This window comes from Hylobates moloch, unplaced genomic scaffold, assembly GCF_009828535.3.
Source record: "Hylobates moloch isolate HMO894 unplaced genomic scaffold, HMol_V3 SCAFFOLD_2, whole genome shotgun sequence".
Taxonomy (NCBI): domain Eukaryota; kingdom Metazoa; phylum Chordata; class Mammalia; order Primates; family Hylobatidae; genus Hylobates; species Hylobates moloch.
In genome coordinates this window covers 44,499,206-44,516,927 of record NW_026652277.1, presented here as the reverse complement: position 1 = coordinate 44,516,927, position 17,722 = coordinate 44,499,206, and the positions used below count along the sequence as shown (strand labels likewise).

General features: G+C 41.0%; 1 protein-coding gene across 3 annotated transcripts in view; it reads right to left on the bottom strand.

The window, feature by feature from the left end:
• Positions 1–17,722, bottom strand: part of ABCG2 (ATP binding cassette subfamily G member 2 (Junior blood group)) — a 98,433-nt gene that overhangs the window by 44,337 nt on the left and 36,374 nt on the right. For all 3 annotated transcript variants that reach the window (XM_058433019.1, XM_032142731.2, XM_032142806.2), the window contains exon 2: positions 6,551–6,772. In XM_058433019.1, the coding sequence (XP_058289002.1) occupies positions 6,551–6,753 (203 nt within the window). In that variant the 5' untranslated portion in view covers positions 6,754–6,772. The remainder of the gene's footprint in view (positions 1–6,550; positions 6,773–17,722) is intronic.

Sequence of the window (17,722 nt, the reverse complement as noted above, 5' to 3'; positions counted from 1 at the left end):
ACAATAAGTCGCTAATTTGTGGAATACCAGTAGAAGTATTCTCACTGCTAAAATCTAATCAGTCCAAGAAACATCTAAGTAGAAATCGAGGCTAGGATAAAGCACTTCAGGATAAAAAGAAAACATGACTGAAAGAAAAAAAAAGCCTTAATCCATTTAGAAAAGTAAAAGATATATCCTCAAGATATATCATTTTCTTTCTTGTTAAGAGTCAGATAAATACACTGGAAAATTCCAAGTTTAGAAGCAGAAGACATCACTTTGGTAGGGTCATTCTTTAAGAATATGAAGACGTGGTACATACATAAGCACGTTTTAAACAAAGTGGATGTCTGAGGATAGTGAATATTCAGATACAGAAGGAAGGTGGAAAAAATTATGGCAGTGTTGACTGTGCTGAGACCCAAGAAGACGGCAAACAGTTTGATTTTATCCTAAAGATAGCAAGTAGAATGATAAGTGAAGGAACTGGAGAAAGGAGAATTCGGCCGGGTGTGGTGGCTCATGCCTGTAATCCCAGCACTTTGGGAGGCCGAGGCGGGTGGATCACTTGAGGTCAGGAGTTCTAGACCAGCCTGGCCAACATGGCAAAACCCCGTCTCTACTAAAAATATGAAAATTAGTCAGGCACGGTGGCGGGTGACTGTAATCCCAGCTACTCAGGAGGGTAAGGCAAGAGAATCACCTGAACCCAGGAGGTGGAGGTTGCAGTGAGCCGAGATCACGTCATTGTACTCCAGCCTGGGCAACAGAGCAAGACTCCATCTCAAAAAAAAAAAAAAAGAAGAAGAAGAAAAAGAAAGGAGAATTCAGGGTGGGGCCTGGCTTGTTCCTTTCAAAACACAGGTGTCTATGCCCATTCTCTCCTTAGAATTGGTAAGTCAGTTACAATATATTCCACAGAGAAAGTAATATCTATTCCAAATGGAAGGTCAAAGCCAAAGACTATTTCATTCTCAAATAATGATTAGCACAGAGGCCAATCCTATGATCCTATACAATTATGGGTGATAAGCAACTGCACCACAGTGCTTAAACCCAAGACTCCCTGAGCATTTACTGCCTGTTGTACTTGAACTGTCACAATTGTACAATGGCTGGTGGGTACCAGGGTGAAATGTAGCTTTCTCTTTGCTCATTAACTGGGGTATCTCTCACTGAAACACTGCACAAAGACAATGGGAGTTAGGTAAACCAGGAGCAAGATCTAACAGAAAAATCTCTTATTCTTTCGGTGGACTTTTCCCTCTAAATGTGTAAAACAACATACTAATGATTGGGCAAATTTTCAAGGTGCATTTATCTATAGCTCTTGATGCATCTTCTTTATAAACAGCTCCCTAATAACTGCCTCTAAAATCACCATAAGCTTGTTATTCACTAAGGCTCCACTGTCAGAAAAGCTTTCCAGGTTTCTAAAATACCTACCCAAATAAAGACCAAGCAATCTTGAATGATTAACCCAAACCTCAACATGAGTGTTCTAAGACAAAGAGCTTGGCTTAACTACTTTGGGATGAAACCCTGGCATTACAGAAAACAACAACAATGTCCAGTCATAAATGTCAAGAGTTTCCATTTGGAGCACTGGCTAATTCCAACTCCATCCACTCAACACAATGATCAAGTATTTACTATGTACATACAAGATATTCTTCTAGGGCATGGGAGAGTTGAGAACAAAACAAACAAACAAACAAACAAAAAACAAAGTCTGAGCCCTTGTGGAGTTTACATTCTAGTCCAGGGATCAGCAGTTTTCCTAAACAAAGCATTGTTGGAACAGGGCCGAGCTCATTCCCTTACGTATTACCTAGGGCTGCTTTCATGCTACACCACAGTTGAGTAGCTGCAACACAGACGCACGGCCCACAAAGCTGAAAATGTTTATTAATACTATCTGCCCTTTATGGAAAGAGCCTGCTGACCTCTGTTCTAGTCTATGGTCTACAACTCACTGGCCTGCCCACCCCACCCTCCACCCTTCTATCATCCCTGAAACTGCATTCCCCACCCTTATTTATTGCTTTACAGCATTTGCATGCAGGTCAGTGTCCCTCAATATAGAGTAGAAGTCTGTCAACAAGAACAGCATGCCACATTGCTACCACCTCTCACACCCTCCTGCCCATGACATACAGCACAGCTGTTGTAGACCACTGCACATGAACCTGGAACACAGGGAATAAAATTTACCCCAAAATTTCCTGTCACCTCTATTACGTTTTAGTGGATGATTAATCCCTTGGTCTTGTTTTGTTTATGGACAGCAGAGGTCAATGTTCACCTCCCTCCCACCCTCCCATCCTTACACACACAAAATCTTCACTTTCTCAATCACCACGCCCGGGCCCTCCAATTTAGGGTTGGGGCTCCCATTGGGTCTTCTAATCAATCCTTTTATCAGAGTGAAAGTGTGCTCTGAATCCCCTACTAGGCTTTAAGGCGTCCCTGAACTGAGGACTTACCTGTGTCACTAGCATCTTGCACAACGTCCTGCAGTAGCAGGCATTCAACATTTGTTGAATAAATAAATTTCTGCATTTTTATAAATGGGATTACTTCTAAAAAGACAAAGAAAAATGTTTTCACCTTTTAAAAAATGTTGAGAAGAGATAGCTGGAGGGTGGGGAGATTGTTTATATTATGGAATAGGAAAATCAGGAAGTAAATCCTTAACGTACATCCTTAATGTACTTGCTGATTTTCTTATTCCTTAATATAAACAATCTCCCACCCTCTCTAGCCAATTAGAGCTAGATTTTTCACTTTTTGAAATTTTACAAACATGGAAATATAGACAGAATCTTGAGGGTTCAGATCAGAATTGGAGAAATTAATGAGAAGCCATAGGTTTTAATCCATATACAAAGACAGCTATAGAAAGATAAAGATGGAAACTCCCAGGTGCTGCGGGAATGGTCACCACTGCTCCCCCAGCTCCTCTCCCGCCCGCTTTGGCCAGATCTGTATGCGCCTGCACATGGCAGGCAGTTTTTTAAAAAGTTATGCATGTATGCATATGCATATGTGTGTAGACATATACGCATACATATATTATCTAGATCTCACTCCACTGAGAAAGCCTAGAAACAATGACATCCCAATAGCAACGAGCATTTTAAACACCCAGATTTTGGTTTTGTAAATATCTCCTCCATAAAAATCAACAGCTAATTCTAGGTCTGAGGCAGGGTAAGTACACAGTGAGTCTGGAACCACTTGCTGTGCCAAGTAAATATTCAAAGAATGAGGCAAGGTGGGAGGAACACTTGAGCCCAGGAGTTTGAGATGTGCCTGGGAAACACAGTGAAACCCTATCTCTACAAAAAACTTAAAAGTTAGCTGGAAGTGGTGGCATGTGCCGGTGGTTCCAGCTACTCAGGAGGCTGAGGTGATAGGATCACTTGAGCCCAAGAGATTGAGGCTGCAGTGAGCTATGATCATGCCACTGCACTCCAGCCTGGGCAACAAAGTAAGACCTTGTCTCTAATAAAATTTGTTTAATTACAAAAAGAGGCTGGGTGCGGCAGCTCACACCTGTAATCCCTACGTTTTGGGAGGCCAAGGCGGGTGGATCACCTGAGGTCAGGAGTTCGAGACCAGCCTGGCCAATATGATGAAACCCTGTCTTTACTAAAATACAAAAAATTAGCTGGGCATGGTGGTGGGCACCTGTAATCCCAGCTACTTAGGGGGCTGAGGCAGGAGAATCGCTTGAACCCGGGAGCCAGAATTTGCAGTGAGCCAAGATCATGCCACTGCACTCTAGCCTGGGCAACAAGAGCAAAACTCCATCTCGATAAAATAAAATAAAATAAAATAAGAATGAGGAGATATATCCAAAGAATGAGAGACGGAGAGAGGGAAGAACCCACCTTGAAAGATCTCCCACTGACCAAATCAGGAACAACAAGAGTATGAAGGTAAAACATAATAATGCATTAATTGAATAAAATACAAATCCCTGACTCTATACTGGTGATAGATGAAGGTTTTTCCTTTTAGTAAAACAAACTAAGAGATAATGAAAATAGAAAATCACTGTTTGGCAACTATGATAGCAGTGGCTGACTCAGGCAGGAGTCATCCAGTGCGGACTGAAGTTGGTGAAGTTTAATGTAATAAGCTGGAATAATGTCAGCTTATCTCTCCTCATAACACTAATCAATTGCCAAGGGGAAAGGGTGACATTATAGCCAAGTTTGGCAGACATCAACATGACCAGGTGATCAATTTTAACATCACCAGGGGTGGGATGAGATAAGAAAATACCACGTTGAATGAGACTGAAGAGACAGGATATGGTGACAGTCAAATATGTGAGGGGCATGGTTGACCCAAGGCTCTGAGGACCTACCACGACCTTCATTACAAGGCTACATTTCCCCTTGGCTGCTCCTGTACAATGTCTGAGTGGTTATATAGGAGAGGGTAGTTTTTTCAGGAACACACACAAAGGAGTTAAGGAGAAGGAAGCACCGTGTGGACAGCCTGCACTCACACGGTTCAGAAAAAACAGTAATGACCATGGGAACATGAAGAGACAAAGTGATGAGAACAAATGCAGTGAAATGTTGGCTGAGAACCTGAATGAAAGGGGTTATGTTCCTGCAATGTTTAAATTTAACATCAGGCCAGGTGCAGTGGCTCATGCTTATAACCCCAGTGCTTTGGGAGGCCAAGGTGGGAGGATCACTTAAGCCCAGGAGTTCAAGACCAGCCTGGGCAACGTAGGAAGACCCCATCTCCACACACAAAAAATTTTTAATTAGCCAGGCATTGTGGCATCTAGCTACTCCAGAGGGTGAGGCAGGAGAATCACTTGAGCCCAGGAGTTTGAGCTTATAGTGAGCTATGATTGCAGCACCACACTCCAGCTTAGATGACACAGCAAGACCCCATCTCTAAAAAATAAATAAATAAATTTGAAATCATTTCAAAATAAGTTATTAATTAAAAATTTTCCAAGAGTATAATGAATTTCTCTTAAAATAACAGGACATCTACATATCTATGGGAATGAATATTTTTTTTCCATAAGATCTTCAGCGTTGGTGAGGGAAAGCTCAAATGCTGGGTATGGAGCAAACAAGCATAAGAGAAAGATTTGTCCTAAGTCACAAGAATCACAACTTTTTAAATTCTCATGGTCAGACTGTTTTATCTTCTTCCCCCTGCAGAGGAAATCAGGTTATAGTGACTTAGTTCTAGAGTGAAATTACAAAATGTCCAGAGGAAAAACAAAATCAAAATTCTCATCAGCTTTTTTGGAATGTAGATGACTATCTGAATGGTGATGCTGCGATCAAACACAAATCAAAAGTAAGATAAGTGACAGCAGCCCTTCCTCTACCCCCAGAAACTGTATTTAGAGTTAAAGCCAGCAGATAGGAGAAAGACTGGAAATACTACAGCCAAAAAAGGTATGGCCTTTCTCATGGATACTTAAACAGGAAATGCCAGCAGCAAAAACACCAACCCTTGATGACCTTTCCACTAAAATGTGAAAGAATTGCAAGATCTGACTGCATTTTTATGAGCCTAGTAAGGAACACAGTTCTATTCATGCAGTAAAGATGAACTCATCTATTGCTGAAATGCATGCCATTTGACCATAAAAAAAATGAGTGGCCAGGCGCAGCGGCTCACACCCCAGTGCTTTGGGAGGCTGAGGTGGGTGGATCATGAGGTCAAGAGTTCAAGACCAGCCTGGCCAACATGGTGAAACCCCGTCTCAACTAAAAATACAAAAATTAGCCAGGCATGGTGGCACACACCTGTAATCCCAGCTACTCAGGAGGCTGAGGCAGGAGAATCACTTGAACCCCAGAGGTGGAGGTTGCGGTGAGCCGAGATTGTGCTGCTGCACTCCAGCCTGGGTGACAGAGTGAGATTCCGTCTCAAAAAAAAAAAGTGTGAAGCCTTGAGCAGACGAGACTTCAAGTGCATCAAGTTACTAATCTACTAGCTTTAAAAGATAAGATAAGCAAAATAAATGTACCCTCACAAAGTATGCTTTTTTTTTTTTTCAAGACAGGCTCTCACTTTGCCACCCATTTGTACAGTGGGACAATCATCACCCACTGCAGCCTTGATCTCCCAGATTCAAGCCATACTCCTGCCTCAGCCTCCCAAGTAGCTGGGATCACAGGCACACGCCACCACGCCCAGCTAATTTTTTGTATTTTCAGTAGAGACAGGGTTTCACTATGTTGGCCAGGATGTTCTTGATCTCTTGACTTCACGATCCGCCTGCCTCGGCCTCCCAAAGTGCTGGGATTACAGGCATGAGCCACCATACCCGGCCACATGCGGTACATTTTTTTAAAAAGTCTGGCAGTTACTTTGAGAGTTAAACATATACCTAAAATGTGGCCCAATTATTTCACTCCTAGTTTAGCTAAAACAAGTGAAAGCATGTGTCTGTATATCCGTGCAAAGACTTGTACAAAAATGTTCATAGCCAGTTTCTTGGAAATAGGCAAAACCTGTGAGGTTCACTGTAGGTAAATTAAAAAGCTGTCTTTTTATGAGTTCATGTACATACTTGATATTTGATAATATTTCTTTCTCAACTGGTTTTCGACAAGGTAGAAAGCCACTCTTCATTTTTACTCGATAGCAGATGTTATGAAAACTTAACACAGCTCCTTCAGTAAATGCCTTCAGGTCATTGGAAGTTGTCGCGGGGAAGCCATTGGTGTTTCCTTGTGACATTGGGATAAAAACTTCGACATTACTGGAAGACATCTGGAGAGTTTTTATCTTTCTGTAGACAGAAAAGCAATAGTAAGTTGATGGTCCAGATAAATGAGATTGCAAACATTAGGTGACGATACATTTAAAACAAGTCCATTTTTAAATGCGCGGCAATGAGTAGCTTCATTTCCAATGAACGGCCCATACCATTGTGATAAGAACACCCTAAAAACCTAAATGGGAAGACAGGCACAACTTGGAATGCATAAGCTCCAATTAGATGTCAAATACATCCCTAATAAGTAAATGGGTCCTAATAAGTAAATAGGAAGAGTATGAAAATTACAAAAAACTGACAAAGCAGGAAAAGGATGGATGAGGGTTAGACTTGTCTGGCTTGAAACCATATTATGATATAAGTCAAGTGCAGGGACAGACTACATGATCATCATCAGAATCTCTGTATTTTTTTTCAAGACCAGCCTGGCCAATGTGGTGAAACTCTGTCTCTAATAATAATACAAAAGTTAGCCAGGTGTGGTGGCGTGTGCCTATAATTCCAGCTACTCGGGAGGCTGAGGCAGGAGAATGGCTTGAATCACGGAGGCAGAGGTTGCAGTGAGCAGAGATCATACCACTGTACTCCAGCCTGAGCGATAGAGCGAGACTCCATCTCAAAACAAAAGGAAAAAAAAGAACCTCTATGTTTTTAATTGTGGAGTTTATAGCATCATTATTATCAAAAGGGGCTTAGCCAAGCAGTCAGGAACAGGAGACATTTCTCTGAATTTATAGCTCCAGACTTTATGTCGGAAGTTGTTATGCACCTTCAATCAGCAAAGAAGGTAAACTCCAAAACTGTTTGCAATTACATAATCATTTCCTTAATTAACAAATATATTTAAATTCTAGGGAGATTTAAAGTTAGGTACGAAAATCATTAAGTAAATCAAACCAAAAGTTAAGCAAAAATTTAAAACAAAAAAGAATATTAAATGTATCAATAAAATGTGAAATATTTCATTAAACAAATTACAAAAGGCCTCAAAAAAGATTTATTCGAGTAAGACCTTAAGATGAGCTTAACAACTTGTGAAACAGGTTTGAAATGTTAACTTCAATAAATGTAGTTTTAATTTTTAAAAGTCAAAGTAATCCATGACGAACTTTCTCTCTGCCTATGACGGAGTTGCTGTTCCCAGACAAACAGTCCTCCTAAGCACAACAACAAAAGTAGACCAAAAAAAGTAAGAAGAAACCGTTGAAGAGTTCTGTCTGATAAAAGCAACCAAAGCGGCCCGGAAATGAGGAACCAAAATCACGGAATGGAGGGACTGAAGCACTGAAACAAACTCTGCATTCTGCGTGCCCTTTCCTCTTGAGGTGGGTATTTGCACACAGAAATTGTACACACCTGGGGCACAGCTCAGACAAACCAAGCAGGAAGAAGCTGCTAGAAGAAATGAGTCGGCTTACTGAAGCCTCTACTATTTTTGAGCAGATATTTCAGCAGTCTGTCAGCACTAGGGAGACAAAATTTTGTTGGAGTTGTGTGCCTAGCAGAGGAGGAGCCCTGGAAAGAGATCCCAAAAGCATTATGCTCTGGGAATGTGGACAAACTGAAAAACCAGCCTCTACTCAATCATGGCGATCTGCTCAGACTGCTAGAAGAAGGGTAATTCCACTCTCTAAGAAGATATCATCCAAATTTTCAATAAAAAATTGCCAGGCATCGGGAATCTCTCTGAATCTGCTGTGATTCTGAGGGCTGCCTGATTCACGAATCATAAGTTTAAAAATAATGAAAAACATTTTTTAAATTGCCAGGCATGCCAAAAAACAGAACCTGATGTTCCAGCAATGAGAAAATGGAAACAGACCCACAAGTAATCTAGACTGGAGTTAACAGACATTGACATTAAAACAAAAGATTGATGTGTTTAAGAAAATTAAAAGACAGACACTCACCAAGGAACCAAGATATACAAAAACAAATGAAAATTAAGAATTCAATAGATGAGTTTAACAGCAGCTTTCCTAATTTAGACACAAATTAGGAAAGAGAATTTAGTGAACTGGAAGACTAGTATACAGAAAACATCCAGGATGAAAATTATGAATGATGAAAATTATTACCATGAAAGGGGGAAAAATCTCCTAATTAAACAGAATGAGAACTACATAAAAGAGCATAACAAATATATGGGATAAGATGAAAAAGGTCTGTCATACCGGAGACCTGAGAGAGGAGGGAAAATGCAGCAAAATGCGTACTTAGAATCAGTATTTGAAGAAATACTGGCCAGTATTTTCCAAAACTGACAAAGGTATCAAGCCACAGATTGAAGAAACTCTAGGAACACCAAAGAGGATGAATAAAAAAAAAAAAATCTAGGCATATCATAATAAAACTGCCAAAAATCAAAGTTATTTCCTAATAACTGTTTCTGTAATCCAGAAACATAATCATATTTACAAGTCTATTCATTTGGAGCCTGGAAAAGTAGAAACCATTTAAAGACTGACACCCAGCAAATTCAAGGTACATGGCTGGGTTTTAATCTGTGAACACAATGAATGGTAATAATTAGCCAAAATTCTGTTCTCTTGAAGCAGTGAAAGAGAAGGCACAAGTACAGTCAGTAGCCCTGTCCTTGAGTTCTGCATCTGAAGATCCAACCAATCGCAAATTGAAAACATTAAAAAATAGGCCAGGTGTGGTGGTTCACACCTGTGATCCCAGCACTTTGGGAGGTCAAGGCAGGCAGATCACTTGAACGCAGGAGTTTGAGACCAGCCTGCACAACATGGTGAAACCCCATCTCTATCAAAAGTACAAAAAAGTAGCGGGGTATGGTGGTACACACCCATGGTTTCAGCTACTCGGGAGGCTGAGGCAGGAGGATCACTTGAGCCCAGGAGGAGGAGATTGCAGTGAGCCGAGATCGTGCCACTGCACTCCAGCCTGGGTGACAGAGTAACACCCCATTTCAAAAAAAATTAATATTTAAAAATAAATATAAATGGATGGCTGTGTGTGTACATAACATATACAGAATCTTTTTCATCAGTATTTCCTATACAATACAGTATCACAACTATTACCATAACATTTACATTGTATTAGGTATTATAAGTAATCTAGAGATGCTTTAAAGTATATGGAACAATGCGTGTACGTTATATGCAAATACTTTACCATTTTATATCAGGAACTTGAGCATATGTGGATTTGGGTGTCCGAGGGGAGTCTTGGAACCAATTCCCCAGGGATCTCTAGAGATAACTGTAATGTATGGACTTCACACCTTTACTTTAGAAAGGTTTTAAACCATCTCCCCACGTATTCAGAAACCAAAATACACCAATTCCAACACTAGCAATCACTTCTACTGCCATCCCCATTTGATGTTCATTCAGCCACTGAGGACATTTTCTAACCTTCTCTAAAGACTTCTTCAGAGTATCAAATAACTTATTGTTTGAATTTAAATAGCTCACTGACTCAAGATGGAAATTTTATAGACACTTTTGTGAGGTTTCCACAAATAAAAGGCAACAACTAGAGCTAAAGTACCCAAGAAAGAGTGATCACCCATGCGCATACAAGACAGAGGGTAACACTTATAAATACAACCACAATCTTAGAAGTGCGTGCAGAGAAAGAGTTTGCCTTTTTTTTTTTTTTTTTTTTTTTTTTGAGACGGAGTCTCGCTCTGTCACCCAGGCTGGAGTGCAGTGGCGCGATCTCGGCTCACTGCAAGCTCCGCCTCCCGGGTTCACGCCATTCTCCTGCCTCAGTCTCTCCGAGTAGCTGGGACTACAGGCGCCCGCCACCACGCCCAGCTAATTTTTTGTATTTTTAGTAGAGACGGGGTTTCACCGTGGTCTCGATCTCCTGACCTCGTGATCCGCCCGCCTCAGCCTCCCAAAGTGCTGGGATTACAAGCGTGAGCCACCGCGCCCGACCTTGTGATAGGATTAAATGTGTAATTCACATTACACAGAAGCTGTTTCATTCCTAGCTAGGATTCTAACAGTCTTCCTCAGGGAGATACAGGGCCTTAGTCATTCATGAGTCACAAACCAAGTGATTAGACAGGTATAACCAAGGCACACCATCAAGCTGAAGCACGTTACATCAAAAAGAAAGGGAAAAAAACGAACTTTAATTCTAACACCAATATGAAGCAATACACTTACTCTAAGAAAAAAAAATACAGTAAGGATTAAATAAATAAAATACACCAACTCAGCACCAGACTCATCTCAAAGTGCCCAATCTCTAATGAATATAGTATTCTGGGTTTAGGGAGCTCTCTAAAAGTAACAACTACCTTTAAGCAAACACCAGTCTTTCCCCACGGTCAGAAGCTTTCTGGACATGTTTGCTGGTCTCATTGGATTAGCATCATCTTTTTATATCAAGGAAAATACCCATCACACAATGACAAGTCCCTACAACAAAAATCAACCTCCCACCTGTTGCTGTTTCCTTATTTGCAGAGTACCTGCTAATGCTAATCCGTTTTTTTTTTTTTTTTATCTTTCTGTGTCCTAGACCCCCTGCAAAGCCTTAAGTAAAAGGAAGCCTCCAAATGGCTTTACCCCTTACCTGATCCCAGCCGATTCATGTTATTTGGCCTGATTATGTATCTTAGCCAACTTGAAAAGCCCTTTCAAACAAGACAGAAGGGATTTGCATATGGAGATTCTTTCCCCAGCTCTGCTGTCCCTTTCCTGCTGGTCTACCTATATCATTAATACCTCGCCTTTCTTGTTGCTTCCTAACTAGCAAGGCCACATTTTCACTTTTTTTTTTTTTTTTTTTTTTTTTTTTTTTTTTTTTTTTTTTTGAGGTGGAGTTTCACTCTTGTTGCCCAGGCTGGAGTGCAATGGCATGATCTCAGCTCACTGCAACCTCCACCTCCCAGGTTCAAGTGATTCTCCTGCCTCAGTCTCCCTAGTAGCTGGGATTACAGGCGGATGCCACGACACCCAGCTAACTTTTGTATTTTTGGTAGAGACGGAATTTCACCATGGTGGTCAAGGCTGGTTTCAAACTCCTGACCTCAGGTGATCTGCCCACCTCGGCCTCCCAAAGTGCTGACATTACAGGTGTGAGCCACCACGCCCAGCGCATTTTTACTTTTTTGAGAAGTTTAACCATTTGTCTTCAATATATGCTGGTACTCTATTATAAAAATGATAATCTGCATTACAGGTACCATATTTCTCAATTTTTTTTACTCTTTTATCAAACTCTTTTTTTTTTTTTTTTTGAGACCAAACTCTTAATTGTATAGACCACTGTTTACAATTGGAAAGCTCAAATTGCGCAACTCAAAAAGCATTTTCATACAACGAAAACTGAGAATAGGAAAAAAAAAAAGTACACAGGTAGAGCCTAAAGTCTTCAGCCTGCCACCTGCCCAGCTGGAACTACTGCATTTATTGGTAGAAGCCAAGATAGCCTCAAGTTGAGAATTCCAGACTCTACTCTTCCTTTTTTTTTCCTAGGATGACACTAGTATATGGAGTTGCACTCTACCTCATAGCCATAGGGCATGCTGCATAAGTTACATACCTCTTTAAACTGTTTACTGAGGTTAATCTCAAAAGATAACAATCCTGAGCGATCAAATCACTGTCAGGCGATTGCTACAAACTTAGCAGTGGAAAGGAAAAGGAACACAAAATCTGAAGTTTAACTTACATAAATTGTCCCTTGTCTTTAAAAGGTATCATGGTATTTTATTGCCTTTAAAAGGTTGATCCATGGGCTTTCACGTTATATCCGATTTGACAGATTTGTCTTGAGAGGTCCAGTGTTGATTATATTCAGGCCCAAAGCGCACTTGCATGGTGGTTTCAGAGTTAAACTGGCTAGTTGCTCTAGGACCCCACATCATGGCAGCACAGTGATCTGGAGAACGTGGCCTGATTCCCGACAGACAGGAAGAGACCCCATCACAGAAAGGCTGTATGGTCAGCGAGAAGCCACTGAGGCCTTTTAATCAGGAAAGGCTCATGACACTAATGATGTTTATAAAGGAACACTCTGGGCCGGGCCAGGTGTGGTGGCTCTCGCCTGTAATCTCAGCACTTTGGATGGCTGAGGTGAGCAGATTACTTGAGGTCAGGAGCTCGAGACCACCCCGGCCAACATGGTGAAACCCCGTCTCTACTAAAAATACAAAAATTAGCCAGGCGTGGTGGTGTGAGTTTGTGATCCCAGCTACTCGGGAGGCTGAGGCAGGAGAATCACTTGAGTTCAGGAGGCAGAGATTGCAGTGTGCCAAGATCACGCTGCTGCACTCCAGCCTGGGCAAGAGAGCAAGACCCTGTCTCAATAAATAAATAAATAAAGGAACACTCTGCTGTGTAGAGAACAACAGGAGGAGGGAGAGGCAAGTGTGGAAGCAAGGACTAGCGGGGAAGTAACTGCAAAAACCCAGGGGAGCCATGCTTGTGTAAGAGAGACAATGACAGTGGGGACATCAAAGGTTAAGCCTTTGAGAGGGATGAACTTTTGTTAAATCAGAACCAACTAAGACTCATGGATGACAAACCTGCCCACCCTCCTTGGGTTTTCAGTTTGCAACAATGTATCACTGTTAGGTTTTCTTAAATGTTACTTTAGAGAAGAAAAAAATCCTTTTCCATCTCCCCTGTGGGTTCCCTAGCTGGGTTCCTAGAAATTAAACTGGCAATAGACAGGTTAATATGACAAAAAAAAAAAGTTTCCTTACATAAGTAAGTGTAGGAGTTTCATAAACAAATCAGACTCTAGGACAAATCCAGATGATTGAGGCTTTTTTTTTTTTTTTTGAGACAGAGTCTCACTCTGTTGCCCAGGACGTAGTGCAGTGGTGCAATCTTGGCTCACTGCAACCTCTGCCTCCCAGGTTCAAGCAATTCTCCTGCCTCAGCCTCCCGAGTAGCTGGGACTACAGGCACCCACCACCACACTGGGCTAATTTTCGTATTTTTAGTAGAGACGGGGTTTCGCCATGTTGGCCAGGCTGGTCTTAAACTCCTGACCTGAGGTGATTCACCCACCTCGGCCTCCCGAAGTGCTGGGATTACAGGCATGAGCCACCGCGCCCGGCGATTAAGACTTACATACAAATTTCACGCTAAAGAAAAAGGAGTTTAAGGCTTCTGGGGACGAGTCATAGCAAGGGAAGGGAAGAGATGGGGAGGAAAGGTATGGTAAATAAGGGCTGTCTTGGTATGCAGCTAAGTCCCTCTCAGGTGAAAAGAGCTATCTTGGAGAGACACCTTTACAAATGGAAATTTTCTTTATAAATGTGCATTTCTTTCATAATACAATAAATTTACACTTTTTTGGCAGTTAGGGTGAGGTAGAACTTTTCAAGGATCCAGTGGTTCTCAACGGCCTTTAGCTCAAAATAATCCAAATGCCAAGTACAAGAAAGAATTATTTCAAGCGCAAAGAAGCAAAGATAAACCCTTGTACCTTTTGCATAATTTATTAACTGGAATAGATTTTACGAAGAGAACTTTAGCTAAAAATCCCAAAACCAGACAAGTTACCCAAAGACAGTTAAAAGAACATAGTCATCTATGTAGCGAAATAGTGAGAAGACCCAGGGGTAAAGGTGAAAAGCCTACAGAGCCCGGTGTTAGCTGGTTGTACAACACAGAATTTAAGTTCAGGCATATTTTGGGGTGGCATTTTCCAGTACCCTTCACTAGAGACCCACATTCACTTGAGCATCCAAGTGTGAGCTGTTTTCAGAGTGGCATCAATGGACATAAAATATCATATACAGTTTTAAAGTTTAATATCTTGGCGGCTGTAGTTTCAAAATCCATAAAGATCTTTTCCCTTGACCTCCCCGTCCCTTGATCTCTCCTTTAATGATCTTGACCTCCCTGCTACATCAGCCAGGCATTCTCCCACCTTGTCACTATGAATAAAGACACTCTCTCCTCAGTCCCATCTTTTCAGCTTGCTCCCTCCAGTTATCAGAGGCTCTTGTTAACAGAGACTATCTGTTCCCATGAGATGCTTTTTAGACAATCAGTTAGATGGTCTAGAATTCACATGAGAGATCCTGCAGACACCACAGATGATGTTACGGTCCTCAGCTGGACAGGATGAGGAAAGGAGTAACTGCTGAAAGGACCCAGAATATGCTACTGTGGCATAAAAATTTTGAGCTTAAGGCATTTGAACTCATGAAATCCCTTATCTGCCTAAAAGCAGAGTCTCCCAAAAGAATTCAAAAAGAACTTAACTGTCATAAATCCCCTTCCTGGGAACAACTAGGGAAAATGAACTCTTATCACAGACATTGTCACAAAATTATCACATCTCCCATTTCCTCTCCAAAGGGCCCATGTATCTTTCCTAAAAGTAATTTGTTTCCCTATAAGTGCCCTTCTCTCCTATTTGTGATAGCATATAAATCCCGAATTCTAACAGCCTCTTTGAGTCACATTTTCTTTTGAACCTGTTGTCAGTTTAATTCGCATGCCCCAGACACTAAACTTAAGAGGGTAGAGGAAAAGATTTTCTTCCCCTACACTGTAGACAAATAAGTTGTCTGAAGCTTTGTTTAAAATAATAGAGATTAGGAAGCACCATTAAGAGATGTGTAATTTGAAAGTTAAAAATTAGCAACTTCCTTCATTCCCACAAATAACACAAGCCACTTACAGACAATAATCTGGTTCCTGTTATGTAAAAAAATCTATAAATAGAGTCCAAAAAAGTGATTTTATTATGTATTGCAGTTCAACATAATTGGGTCAGACAATGAAAACTATCTATGCTGCTTTCCACTTTCTTTAGCAACAGGCAAGAGAAATAAGGGAGAAATAAAGAGGTAACCACTAGATATATATAGTTACTACTCAGCACTTGAAATGTGGCTCACGTGACTGAGAAACTCCATTTTCAATGTTACTTAATTTCAATTCACTTAAATTTAAATATCAGTTGGGCTGGTGGCTACCATACTGGACGATGCAAATCTAGTGTTTATTCTTTTAAAATACATTTCTTGCCCTTTGGTTACTTTATAACCCCAAAAAAGATACACATAGTTGCTGTATCTTCTATCAGACAAACTCATTCTGAGTTTCAAAATACCATAAAACTCTGTTAGTACTATTATATTTCTTTCAAAAATAAGTGCTCTATACTTCAGGTTGAGAATAACAAATCTTTAAGATGAGCAAGTGTGGCAATACCTGAAAAGAAAATGCTTAATTTTTTAGAACTGTCTTCTAAACAATTGCTAAACTGAACTCAACCCCTTTCCTCAAGCAAAACAAATGAAGAGAATCCCAAAGAATTAAAAAACTGATCTCTAAATAGAATTCACATTCATCAAAACAACATTTTTTCATCAAACATAACATTCCCATTCCTTAAGTAAGTTTCATAGTTTTACTCAGAATTTCAAATACCAATGGGAGGTCAATGAACAGAAAAACTGGCCAGGCGCAGTGGCTTAGCCTGTAATCACTACATTTTGGGAGGTGCGATTAAATGTTACTCACTCCTGGGCTCAAGCGATCCAGGAGGTGGGCAGATCACTTGAGCCCAGGAGTTTGAGATCAGCCTGGGCAACGTGGTGAAATCCTGTCATGTTGGAGTTGTTTTTTTACAAAAAAAATTAAAACCTGTTTTTTTGTTTTGTTTTTGTTTTTTTTTAATTTTATTATTATTATACTTTAAGTTTTAGGGTACATGTGCACAATGTGCAGGTTTGTTACATATGTATACATGTGCGATGTTGGTGTGCTGCACCCATTAACTCGTCATTTAGCATTAGGTATATCTCCTAATGCTATCCCTCTCCCCTCCCCCAACCCCACAACAGTGTTTGTTTGTTTTTTGATGGAGTTTCACTCTTGTTGCCCAGGCTGGAGTGCAATGGCACGATCTTGGCTCACTGCAACCTCCGCCTCCGGGGTTCAAGCAATTCTCCTGCCTCAGCCTCCCAAGTAGCTGGAATTACAGGCATGCACCACCACACCCGGCTCATTTTGTATTTTTAGTAAGATGGAGTTTCTCCATGTTGGCCAGGCTGGTCTTGAACTCCCAATCTCAGGTGATCCACCTGCCTCGGCCTCCCACAGTGCTGGGATTACAGGCGTGAGCCACCATGTTTGGCCAAAACCCGTTAATTTTTATAACAAATTTAGCCAGGCGTGGTGGTCCACACCTGTGATCCCACCTATTGGGGAGGCTGAGGTAGGAGGATCCCTTGAGGGTCCATGAGATGGAGGCTGCAGTGAATTGTGATTGTGCCACTGGAATCCAGCCTAGACAACAGAGTAACCCTGTCAAAAAGAAAGAAAAGCAAAGAAAAAGGAGAAGGAAGGAAGGAAGGAGGGAGGGAGGGAGGGAGGGAGGGAGGGAGGGAGGGAGGAAACAGGGGAAAGAAAGGAAGGAAAGAGGAAGAAAGAAAGAAAAAAGAAAGAAAGAAGGAAGGAAGGAAGGAAGGAAAGAAAGAGAGAGAGAGAAAAAGAAAGAAAGAAAAAAAGAAAAGAGAGAAAAGGAAGGAAAGAAAGTAAAAAAGAAAACTAAAAGAATCCATTGAACCTTTCCAGGCACCCTCGCAGGCTTCCCTATAAAAGTCCCAAAGAGCCTGGCACTATCGTGCCTGAAATTCCAGCCGTGAGGCTGAGGGGGGAGGATCTCTTGAGCACAGGAGATCAGCTTGGGCAACATGACAAGACCCTGTCTCAAAAAAAAGTCCCTAAATTCTCTAGCAATATATACCAGTATTTAGATAACAGCTTTAACAATTCAGCATTAAAACGTTCTGCAAGCTTGGGTCACAGAGCATGAACTTTCTTCTTCTTCATGCTCTTTGCCCTTGTGTCTGTCCTACACTAAGTACACAGAAAAATGATATTTATGAAAGTATTTCCTTTAGAATTCCTTGCAAATCTGCAGTTTCTAAAAGTCATATTTGGATTTGAAAATTGAATTTCTCTACAGAGGCTGGCTATCATAAAAGCAGGGATGGGATAT